General features: G+C 28.0%; 1 protein-coding gene across 1 annotated transcript in view; it reads right to left on the bottom strand.

The window, feature by feature from the left end:
* The window catches only part of LOC119677009 (protein tincar-like), a 32,065-nt gene that overhangs the window by 8,208 nt on the left and 10,627 nt on the right, over positions 1 to 13,230 (bottom strand). The window contains exon 2 of the mRNA XM_038088275.1: positions 10,059 to 10,553. Coding sequence (XP_037944203.1) covers positions 10,059 to 10,553 — 495 coding nt within the window. The remainder of the gene's footprint in view (positions 1 to 10,058; positions 10,554 to 13,230) is intronic.

Below are 13,230 nucleotides of genomic sequence, written 5' to 3'. Positions count from 1 at the left end.
CTAATCGTAGTCAACAAATAGGAAAGGTAAGAGTGCACAAGCATTGCACTTGACTTTTCATACCAATAGGTTCACATTTGCCAAACTAATTGCTCGGATGGCCTAAATGGACAACACCATATTAATCCAAATTACCATCAAAGTGATTTAATTGCTTGGAATTGCAACAATGTTGGTGGCAAGGCAAACTTTACTGAAATTGGAAATATTTCAGTTAGAATTTATACAATTCCCTACCAAACTAACGAAACAATGGAGGATAACAGTATTTGCATCGGTTGCCGAGCTGAAACTGTGTCCATGATATCTGTGTTATCTTAAGTTTACATTAGCATGCAAATATGGAGCATAACAAGACTTGCCACAATAATTTCCAACATTAAAGCAATTGATTAGGCTGAAAAGCAAAGTATAGACGACGATTTTGTTGGCTATTTCAATGAATTGCTCCTAGCATTACTAATGTTTGTATGCTTTTGCTATACTCTTTTATTTTTACAAATACATGTTACAGCCACCTGTACCGAATTGGAATTAAATAGCAATTACGGATGCTTCCACTGGTTAAAATTCTATAATTTCACATAACTGGCGGTTCCATATTCTTTGACAACAGCCATATTTAATTGCTGGCGGCTGATCCTTCACACGTAACAAATTTCGTTTCAATTCATTGATTTCATTCGCCTTTGCCTTTGTAGAATATAATTTCAAATCGTATAAAATTAATAGTTTAAGAAAATGATGTAATAGTTTTAAAAAGCACACCAAACGTGACATACACTTCACAGCCACACAACCAGCGAGAGGACGTAAAGGACATTACAAGTTACATGTCCTGTAATTTAAGTGTTTTTATAGAACGTTAAAAAATATATTAAGAAGAATATAACCTTTGAATAAAAGGGAAAATATATGAAGACCAGTTGGAGCATCAAAAGTGTACCATTAAAATAGCAAAAAGAAAAAAAAAATCAAGTCAAATTGGATAGAAAAAAATATGTATATGAACGAATAAGCAATATTTATTGAGTACGTGATCTTTGACAAGTCCTTATGTGACCGTTTTGAATTTTTTATTACCACAGATACGAAATTCAAGCAAACAAAAAAAAATTAAAAATAAATGTGATGTATGTAAAGAACAGGGTAAGTTTTGAACAAAATTGTATGCCAATAAAGGACAACTAGTATCTAAAATAATTTAATGCAACCCTGTATAGTATAACGACACTTTGTTGCTTCTATATAGCAACAAAAATATAAAAAAAAATGAAAGGATGAGCCGCCAATAGGTAAGGAAGTCATCTAAATATGGTCTCGTCTGTGACAGGACAATTTTGGAAAAGTTAACAGCAAAAGTGCCTTATTAAAATTTTGTCAACTTCTTCACTTATATATTTACTTAAAGCTTTTTCTTTTCTATTTTATTTTCTTTATTCTACTTTTTTTATTTATATATAATATACATTATATATTATATTTGAAAAAAGAGTTGCATCAAATCGCATTTTGCCTTGACATTGTGTCACATACTTATGGTGCATATAATTTTTTCTTCTAAACAATTATAAAGCCATTTGTCTTAGGAAAAATAACAAATGGAAAAGGATACTTCACTTCACAACTAACAATTTTTATATCCCAAAAGATTTTGTACTAAATTTAATTAATAATTAAACAGTTGGAAAGAGTTTTTGTGGATAAAAATGTGGATAATTGAGAGATATAATAGCTTTTAGCAAGACATCGCCGTACGATCCTTACAATTACATTGTGAAATAGAGAACTGTGTAAACTACCGGCGATGTAATAATACGTATGAGATTAGAGATAGTAATGATGGGAAAAATCAATAATATTTTTTTTATATAAAAATTTCTTTAACCAGCTCATATTTTTAATAAAATTTTAAATAATCACTTATATACGTTAAAAAAGTATCTCAATAAACCTATGTTATTTCTGTTAACTTACGAATTTTTGAAAATAATATAAAATAATATAATATAATATAATAATATAATATAAAATAATATAATATAATAATATATATAAAAAAAATTGTTCATGGTCATAATTATTTATCATGAAATACACATTAAAATAAGCTCATAGCATCAGCTAACAGCACCAATTAAACAAGAAAAAAGGTATTAGAAATATTTTTCAACAAATTTCTATATTAAACATCTATAAAAACATAATCAATGTAAAACGATTTATTGGCTTGGTAACCTATTACTTCGAAGTTCGATTCCAAATCAACCAAATTGGTGTAAAAATACGCCAAAATTTTACTTACAATACACCAATATCTAGATTAAATTAATATTCACACGACAATTTTACTGATTTAATCAGCTATGAGCAGTTTAAAAGAAGTATTTAAATAAAAAAATATATAATTTTTTAAGACCATTATCATATTGAAGAACACTCCACATCCTGAGAGCGAAACAAATATATCTGAAGAAAATGGAAAATTTATTTCGAGAACCCACTTTCAGTAAACCAATTTTCACTAACTTAATCTGAATCTTTCATGATTAGTATGGCGTATAAACAAGATTGTTTTAAATGTCAAAAAAAGTGTTCAGTTTATTTTTTTCCCCTATTATCTATATTTGTCGAAATGAGCTATTTTTTCATTTTAAAACTAATATAAAATAATATATATGTAAATTACATGTATATAACTTTACATATTTATGAATTTTTCCCTTATAATTCGGGCATGAAAGAGTTCATGAAAATTTGGAATAGTCTATTAGAGATTGATTGCTAAAAAATACTTTCCGTGTATGCACTAGAACTACCACATTTAGTGTCTGAATTAAAACTTCAATAGATCTGTTTTTAAAATGAGGCATTAAATAATTTTAAAAACATTCTAGGAAGATTCCTGATTCAGTTTGAAACTTCAAATGCTACTTTTACTGACAAATATGTCAACTACTAAATCTAAATAGAGGTTTAACTTCAACAGTATTACTTAAAACCGATAGATCTATGTGTGACTTACGGCCAGTCATATCAACCTAACCTTTAGAATAGCCAAATAATGAACATTTCTTATTTAACTTAGAAAAGGAAACTTTAGAATTGCTAAGGCATTGAAATCTTGAGTACTTCGACTAAAACTTATGATACTAAGAGTCCTATATGAATTATGATGCAGTCTTAAAATAAGACTGTTAGAAAACTAATTAGACTGTTTTTGGACATAAATTGCAACGAATACAACAGAACGGACAGGTCGGTTAGAAGAAATGATCACTATTAAGTTTTAATCAATTTAAAGGTACAATAGATATTTTAGGACCATTAGTTATAAATTGTGTTTATATGGTAGTGGCTTCCTTTTTAAACTTCATGCAAAGTAGCCTATTTATATACTAGTCTATTTATAGTCAAAAATTTTAAATTTATAATTATAATCAATAGTCTATAATTATAATCTACAGTATATTTATAGTCGTCTATTTATTGTAGTCTATTTATAGAGTACTTTGCTACTTGATTTGGGCTATGTAGCCCAAATTGAACTTAACATAATATAGTGGGACTTTAAAGTTTTTAGCAAGAAATTTCATTAATTTAGATTGCATTCTGTATACGAATAAAATGATAATGGTTTATGGGTTAGGCTTAGGCTTAGGTTTTTATAAACTGCGACCAATTTGATCTATTGTGCACCCTTTTTTTTTCTTTTTTATAACTCTATTTTATCTTAATTCTTTTAATAATATATAATTTATATCCATAGTAAACCACATATAACTCTTAAATTTATTTCAACAACTGTTTTATAGATTCATATCATTGTTAAAATAAAATCAATAGAGATATGCAAATTAAACGATAAAAAAGTTAAATTATGCAAACAACTAACTGAAAGCGTTTAGAACTCAGTTCCAGTTTTCTGGAGCAACATGTTTCAACACACGTCATAAAATTTAGTAAAAACGAGGTGAAAAATATAGGCAACAACCGTGACAAATACAAGAAATCTAACAAAATCGAAACAATAATAAAATATTATTGTTTGAAATCCTTAATAAACACACTCGCATTGCCTGCGAGGTCCTTTTAAAATGTCACATACACAACAAAAAAGAAGAAACAACACTTAAGTAAGCATATCAACTCATACTTAAACAGTTAAGAGACAAAATATTATTACATTAGAATAATAAAAAATGACAGTACACAAATATAAAGGAACAATTTACTAGAGGGAAACATATACACTTCCCTAAAGCCCCATGTCGCTTTTGTATTTCACAAGCAATTCTCCAACAAAATCATATAATAAAAATGTCCTTACAAAAAGTCTCTTGTTGCTTTTTAGTCATTTGTCTTTCATAGTCATATGTACGAGTGTGCATGCATACGAGTGGATGAAGTGCGTCTCCATTACCTCCATCACCATCACCATCACCAACTCCAATACTCCTTCGACTTCGTCACATGCCTGAACACAAATTCACGAAAGCGGCGTAACGTAAGTTTAACGTACAACTACGCGGTTTATTGTTATTATTATAGCCATTACTGTTGTTGTTTCCCTGTTACTGTAGTTCCACGTACGTACCAACTCGTCTATTGTATTTCGATATAGACAATCGGTTTGGGTACCGACTACGTCGAGTAAAAGAAAATAATGCAAGGTAATGAGACTCATAAATGCGTTTAGAGTTTGTACCTATAAAAAGTTTAAAAGGCACTTCGGAGTCCGCACTCAATTGAGCGAAAGGGGTTAAGTGTGTGTAGGTGTGATATGTATGTACATTTTTAAGTTTATATCGCTTCGAAATTGTTAACAAAAACCTTTATATGACAAAAAAAAAATATAATAATAATGCTAATATTTTAACAAGAAAATTAATTTTTATTGTCAAAAAGTTTGTACTCGCGACTCGTCGAAAAAGTGGTGAATTGTAACAATAGTATAGTTTATTATATCAGCGTTTCATTCTAAAAACTTAGGATTTTTGCAAGCATTATATATTTTTTATTATTATAATTTTATTATATATATACATTGAAATACAAAATGTTGAAATATATTGATTCCTGAGATTTTATAGTTATATTAAATAAAAAATAAAATAATACTCAAATCCAAATTTAATCTGAACAATGATTTGTTTATGAGAAGTATATAAGATTAAGAAACGTGTATTTTTATAACTTCTTTTATAACCACATATCTAGAAGCGATCAACTATCTAACTTTTAATTTATAAAAGCAATCCAAATATAAAGCCGTAGATCACATCATGCTTGACTTGGTATCTTGACAATGAGATGCGATAGTAGCTATAACCATAGGATTTATTCTATGTTGCAATCTGCTATATATTTATTATACTTCATATTTGATAAACTATTTTCATAGATTCAGAAAGTACCTGGGTAAAGAACAAAAACTTCTAAAAAATTTTTAAATAACAGAATAAAGTCATTTCATTATATATGTGTAGTACGTATAACATAAGAATGGGAAAATATGATTAGTGAAAGTTGAAAACCAATAAAAAAAAGATTTTTTAAAAATGTCTGGTTTCACACCCTAAGATCTCTGCCTCTAAAACTATTTAAACATGATCTGGTAACTAGTGTGTCACTGAAGTAACTTATGATACAATTACTTATCGAATTATAAGTTTTCATTTTAGTTCAATATACTTTGTGAGAACGTTTCTGATCTATGCTGACAAAAATGGATTTTACTTAAAATTATTGATAATAAATGTAATGATAATAATGATAATAATGATAATAATGATAATAAATGTGTTTTGTGTGAAAAATATTATCATCTCGTTATATATTTTATTCAAACTATAAAAGTTGTTGCTTCATCAACAAATTTGTACGCGGTCTGGCATTATCTTGATGGAATACTATTATTGAAGTTCACATCTGAATTAATGGTAACATAGATCGGTAGAAGGTCAAAACAAAACTATTTGCTTAAAATTCCAACAAACGAACAGATTTATCTCTATGTAATTAACTTTAGTTTTTGAATAAATTTAACAGTCTCAGTATTTCAACAAATATGTGAAATGCTACTACTGAAATTTAAAAAGCCGTCAACAAAAAAATCGATTTAAAAAATCTCTATTCTTTTATTGAAATTAAAACATATACGGAGAATGAAACTGCGTCACAGAAAAAGAAACTGCCTTACAGAAAGAGAAACCGTCGCGTTAAAAAGAGAAGTAGGTTTAGAAAAGAGAAGTTGCGTCAAAAAGAAATAGGGTTAGAAAAACTCAGTGAGAGATAGAGTGAAAGAAAAAGAGTCCAAAGCAAAGAAAAGGTTACTAAATTGGAGAGAATAACTCCGAGTGAGAGATATAATGAGACCGAGTCAAAGACACTGAGACAATTTTATACATAGCTTATAAAAGGTTTATCTTACAACATATAAGAATATATACAATCAAACTTTCATAACTCGAACTTCTACAACTCGAATTTCTCTACAACTCGAACAAATATTTTGTTCCTAAATTACTGGATCCAATTCTGAGTGCGACGGAAAGTGATGATAAGGTTTCGGTGGATATAATTGTTCATCAACCTTCCAAGAACGAAGAAGAAGACTCATTCAAAATTCTGAATTTATATTTGCTAACGAAGGATACTACAACTGATGATTACTATAAGAGTATGAATAAAGTGGATTCTCTTTTTACAGAAAATAAGAAAAAAATTAAAGTCCCAAACTCTAATTTCTGAATATTTTACTTCACTAAAACTATAACTTAAAATATAATTCTAGTTTCTTTCAAAAATAAAAAAAAATAAAAAAAATTCTCTAACTCGAAGTCGAACCTTTTCTTTGCAAAATTGGACTTCGAGTTATGAAAGTTTGACTGTATTACTTTAATTTTATTAATTATAACAGTAATTATATATATTTTTAAAAAAAAAAAATTGATAATGATATTTGACATTTGCATCTGACTTTAATGCATCTAATATTTATATATTTTATATTATTTATGTCTTAAATTACAAATATAAAAAACGACACAAAATATAATATATAAATTAATATATTAAAACCATATTTAAGTAATTTATTCTTATTTATGAGCTAAAAAGTATAAATAAAATCCAAACCAAACAAAACAAAAATGTTAATACAAATGTTGACATATATGAATGATTTTTATTATTTTTTGCTTCTGTTTTTGTTTGTGTTTTGATTTTAGGTTCTCCGTTTCATATTGTTATTGTTTTTGTTATTGTTTTTGTTAAACCTGTAATACAAAAGAAAGAAACCAAAGTAAACCACATTAACAACAAAAGGATTCACACACAATAAATATTCAACAATGGGAATAGAAGTTAGCAAAACAAAAACCCAAAAAAAAACCAAGGAAAAAAATAGTAAAACAAATACAATATCCCCACATACAAAACCACTAACAAGTAACAACAACAAGTGTTGCCGCCACTAAAGCAACAACAACACAATACACAATGCCGCACAGATAGTCACAATAACACACAAAAGCCAAAAGGTATCAAACGGTCTTTGAAGGCTATTGTCTTTTAACACATTTTGTTAGGCGTGATTTTTGCTAAGTTCTTAATGCATAAACAGGCAGAAGAGGAGAAAAAAGAAGGGACAAACGATGGGAAAAAAATATGCTTTGAGCTTTGAAAAAGGATTTCGCTTATCCGCTCTAAAATTGTTTGCGAATTGCAACAGGAAGAATTTAAATATAATTTGATATATAAATGAATATGTTTATAATAAATGTTAAAAACAATATGAAAAATATAATAAATAGAACGGATTAAATCTTGGAGTCTATAGTAGTTTTCTTTGATTTGACTCTTCTAAAGTAAATTGTCAGTGTAATTATTTTTAATAATATTTTATATATAAAATAAGGGATAAATGTTGAAAAAATTATTAAAATAATTATAATATAAAATTAATATATAAAACTAAATTAGTAGTAATTTTTTCTTTTAGAGTAAGAATAAAATAACATTAAGTCTGGTTGAAAGAAATTGGCAGCACTTTTAAAATATGTTGAATGCTTTTATTTGACATATGTTTTTTGTTGTATTGTATACAATATGAAATATAAAAATTGTACACAAAAAATTGTTAATTCAAATAAATTAAAATTAAATGAATATAAGAAAAGCAATGGTGAGCATTTTTATCTTGTATATTTAAATTAATTTAATTATATATTTGAACTTATTAGTAATTGATATGCTCATATGACTTTAACGGATGACTTGAATTTTGCAAAATATTTCCAATGAACATTCACAATAGATTGATTTTTCAATTTAGTTGCACTAAAACTTAACACTTAAACATTTTTACGAGTAAAACCTAACTCTGAGGATTTTAAGAGCATTGTTGTTGCATCACGTGTTTTCTTTCGTAAGTTGTGAGTATTATTTTTGCTACTCTGAAAGTAAAAAATACGGCTATTATAACATTCATAGCTTAGAATATACAATAATACATTTTGATATTCCTACTAGGCAATGTATTATTATTTCTCTCAACACATAAAATATTATGTGTTATTATTCAGAAACTAATCACTAAGCATAGATACTTTATTAATAAATTCAAACTTTTAAATGTAATATATATATAAATTCCCATAAACTCCTTGGAGGAGCATTAGAACGTACTTTTATATATACATAGCGTACAAAACATCTTTTTTGAAAATATATACAGAAAAGCTTAGAGTTAATGGTAAAAACAACGTTAATTCTAAATAGTATATTGATTCTTATACTATCGTTTGCAGAGTTCAACAAAATAATAAGGGGAAATATCTTCGTTTAAGTTTTATTTCCGATTCAATTAAAAAAGCATATATCTTTTTAGTTCTGGTTCCTGCTGACACAACAATATCGGTTATTTTCAGTTCTCAGTTTAGTTTTAAATAACTATTTTTGGAATATTTCTTTTATAAATTAGTGTTTTTGTGTCATGTTTTAAATCATTTCATTCATTCTTTTACAGAATAAATATCAAAAAATCTTTTAAAAATATTAAAAAATTAAGTTAAGTTAAAATTGTCAAACGGATAAATTTATAGCGATATCACATGTAGTCATACAGCTCATACATATCATAACTTAAGATATGTGCGTGTTACTAGCAAATTTTTAGAAATAATTCATCTCAATCTCATGGACTGAACTTATTTTCTCAAAATTAGCAGCTCCACAGAATTTTAGTCTAGTTTTTGAAAGCACCGAACAGAAACAGAAGAAATGTTTCAAAGTCTCTATTACATTTATTTATTAAGTTTTATTAATATTTGAAATATTTTGGTAGCAATAAATTTACATATACATTTGTAAAAAAAGTCTTTTCTTAGAATTGATGAACCAATATGCGACAGTCTGTTTTCAAAAAAAAACATATTAAATCGCTTCTCTAATAATAATTTATCTAATATTTTTAAATATTAAATTAAATTATATTTTGTTGACTTTATCATGAACTTTTTCGTACCTTACAATTTTATTAATTTATTTTTCCATTTACATTACAGATATATCCAATTTAAAGATAGGCTTTCAAAGCCAATAATGTTTTAATTGTTTTAAAACTTAAAAAAGTTATGCTTAAAAATTATCTTTTTTTTTGATCGTCCTACAAAAACAAAACTGAATATATAAACACAATACAAACATTACAGCAACATGCAACACCAATTAAAAGTACATCGAAAAATCAAATGAAAACAAACACACAGATTGTTAAGATTGATTACTTATCTCTGAAATACCTGACATTCCAACATTTTCTCAACTCTAATCAGTACGGAATATTTACAATTAAATTCTTTTTATATAGACAAGCACGCCCACTTATACTTACTGACATTCAAGGGTAAGAGTGCACTTTGCATATGACTAAAAATTTGACGATGATGATGATGATGTCCTCCAACACTGGAACCACTAAAAAACAAGTGATTCTGATGCAATGCCAGTTGCTGATGATGATGATGGTGGTGGTGATGATGATGATGAGCCGCTTGTTGTTGCTGATGTTGTTGCAGCTGCGTATGCTGTTGTTGCTGTTGTGAATGATGATATTGTGGGTGAACTAAAGCATGATGACCATTTTGCGGAGCTGCTACAGCTGCTGCCGCTGCTGCAACTGCTTGCAACGGATGTGTTGGTGGCGGTGGTATTGTTTGTGCCGACGGTGGAACGGAACCAGTTGTTGTTGTATATTGACGTGTTGTAGCAGCAACTGCTGCTGCTGCCGCTGTTGCTAGAATATGATGATGATGTGTTGTGGAGGATCGTTGATTTTGTACTGTATTTAAACTATGTATTGAAGCATGTACTGCAGATTGATAGATAATGCCATTATTCGACATAGCCGTCATCGATTGATGATGGTACATGGTAGGTCCGGTAGGCGGTGCTGCAGCTGCAACTGCAGTAGCCGATACTGTTGTTGCTGAAACTGGTGCTAATGGCAACGAACGATAACCTGCCATTTTTAGTTGTATATATTTAAACTAATTGTATTTATTATTCAATTATAATTGTTTTAAATAGTTTATTTTTAAGTTTTACATTTTTTTAATATTTTTTTTGTTTACTTTTAATTGTTTTCTCATTGTAATCACTTCACTAGAATTAATAATTTTTTTTCATATAAAATACATATATTTACAGAATAGTCGTGCTAAGGTAAGTCTTTACACCACAAACGCGTTTTCTAACTAATTTTATAACTTAGAATTAAAGTGTTGATTATTTAAATTCAAAATACATAAGAATTAAATTCCATAGATAATAATTCGGTTTATATTATATTTTTATCTTACAAGACAAGTCTTATCTCCCAGCATCAACAATTTAATATCACATTTATTTACTTTAAACTCATTTTTTTTTTTGAGTTTCATCTTATTTTATTATTATAATTTGTATATAAGAAATCTTGCAAAATATTTAAATATTAAAAACATCTAAAATGGTAAAATTTCCAGTAACTTTTATCGGCCATTTGACTTACTCAGTAACCTTATTTATATTGACTTTGACTAAATTTGTTTAAATGTCTTCATTTATGACTTTTTATTAAATATACAAACCCCTCGTATTACAAATTGATTTGAAAACACTTTTACATTCAAAATTAATAATAAAGTTTTAATTACTTTTCACAATTTATTTTCTTAAATAGATTTTAGATTAGAACTATTAGAACTAGAGTTATGAAATTATTACATTTTTATATAATTATTATATATAATTACTAGATAACCCGACAAACGTTGTTTTGCCTTATAAATTATTTCTAGTTTCTAGATAAATTCTAGTGTAGACAAAAAGTAATTTACTTATTATAAGTGGGTAAGTATGTGGTATATGCATGAAATAGGCATGAAGCGCTATGAACGAAAAGGAAAATAAAAATAACAAACGCCAAACAATATTATTTTTAAGTTATTATAGTTTATTTATTAAATTATTAATTTAAAATCAATAGATTTGTATGATACCAAGTTCTCTGGCAACAACTGTTGTATCTTCAAATTTAAATTGTCTTGGATTGACTGTAAATAATAATAATGATAATGGGCCAGTAACATTAACCAACAACAGTCGGAGATAAAAGCACTCAGTGTGTCTTGGATTAACTGTAAATAAGCGTTCGATTTAAATAAATTGAGACATGCATCAACTGCTGAAACTTGCTTGCGGGGCATCCATTTATTGTTTGAGCCCATGTGAAACAGCGTGGTACTTGTGAATAGAGTAATGTTCTTGCAAAGGCACCAAAATCATCCGTACTATTACACAATTCAAAAAATGCAGTGAGTGTAGATTTAGGTGGATTTGTACCACGATCAATCACTGTCTCGTTCGTGAAAAATACACGCTGACCGTTTTCAAGATGGACGACTAACTGAACAGCTGCTAGATCCCGTTCATGAATTAGAAAACCGAAGATACGCCAAGCAGCTTTATTGGTGCTGATGTACCGACCAATTTGGTAGAGCATAATTTCACCGTTTTTGTTCATTGAAGCATTTACATTAGTATTTTCTACTCTAAACACAGCTATATCACTGCCTTTATGGACGTACTTATATATTTGATGCTCTTCACAGAACTGCAAAACTCAACATTAATATGAGCATTGTATGTCTTGCTTAGCAGAGGCGAATACGGCACCACCCACCATTTTCCCCCATTATCGGGATTTCTTCGACGATATATTGGATATCCGTCGGTATTTGTTATAGTATCATTAGTGAAATCTTTAGAAAAATTTTTAGTACATTTTCCATCTACCATGCAAGGCGAAGACGAAGAAACGAAGTGGATGTAAATTTATGTCAAAAAAATAAAAATTTTTTGTTAAAGCAATAAGGATATTTTTGCTGGGTAGGGACTCCCTAATCACTTTAGCGGTATGAAAAATAGATAGTAGCCGATTCTCAGACCTACTGAATACGCCTATAAAAATTGGTAAAAATCGGTAAAGCCGTTTCGGAGGAGTACGGTAACTAACATTTTGACAATCTTAATTTTATATATAAGATATATATTTCTTCATATTTCTGCTCTAATTTAAATATAAATAATTAATTAATTATAACGAAGATGCTATCAAGCAGTATAAAAACAAAAATCGAGAAATAAAAGTGAAGTGCTGCCAATGCGAACCGATGGGAATTTTCAGTAGGCAATGCTAAAGATAATGTTTAGTGTATAATATAAGTATATGTATTATAGTATTGTATTGTATAAACATGCCATACTATAATATAGCTATATAATTATAAGCATTTAGTATCAATTTGTCATAGCACATAACTGAAGACCTCAATACCCAGACCTATACCTATACGTTAGTATTAGCTTTATAATCTAAACTATCATTACTAATAAATAAAAACAAAAATAATAATGTTTAGTGTGTTAGTGCACAGATATTTGCATATCATCCTTCTATTATAGGTTACTTTATATATTGAGCAATTTTAAGATCTAACTTGAACATATAGCTATAAAACTGCAAGTTTTGAATGGCTATATATGCAACTTCTTGATAATATATATGTAATATATGTCTCTCTTTGACATTCATTTTTAGCGACCTTCCATGAACATTTGTGCACTACCATTCCAATACATATTCTCTATATATACTATAATATACGTTGTTTAATAAACTTT

The sequence above is a fragment of the Teleopsis dalmanni genome, chromosome 2, assembly GCF_002237135.1.
Source record: "Teleopsis dalmanni isolate 2A chromosome 2, ASM223713v2, whole genome shotgun sequence".
NCBI classification, from domain to species: domain Eukaryota; kingdom Metazoa; phylum Arthropoda; class Insecta; order Diptera; family Diopsidae; genus Teleopsis; species Teleopsis dalmanni.
This window is presented reverse-complemented; position numbering and strand designations above follow the sequence as displayed.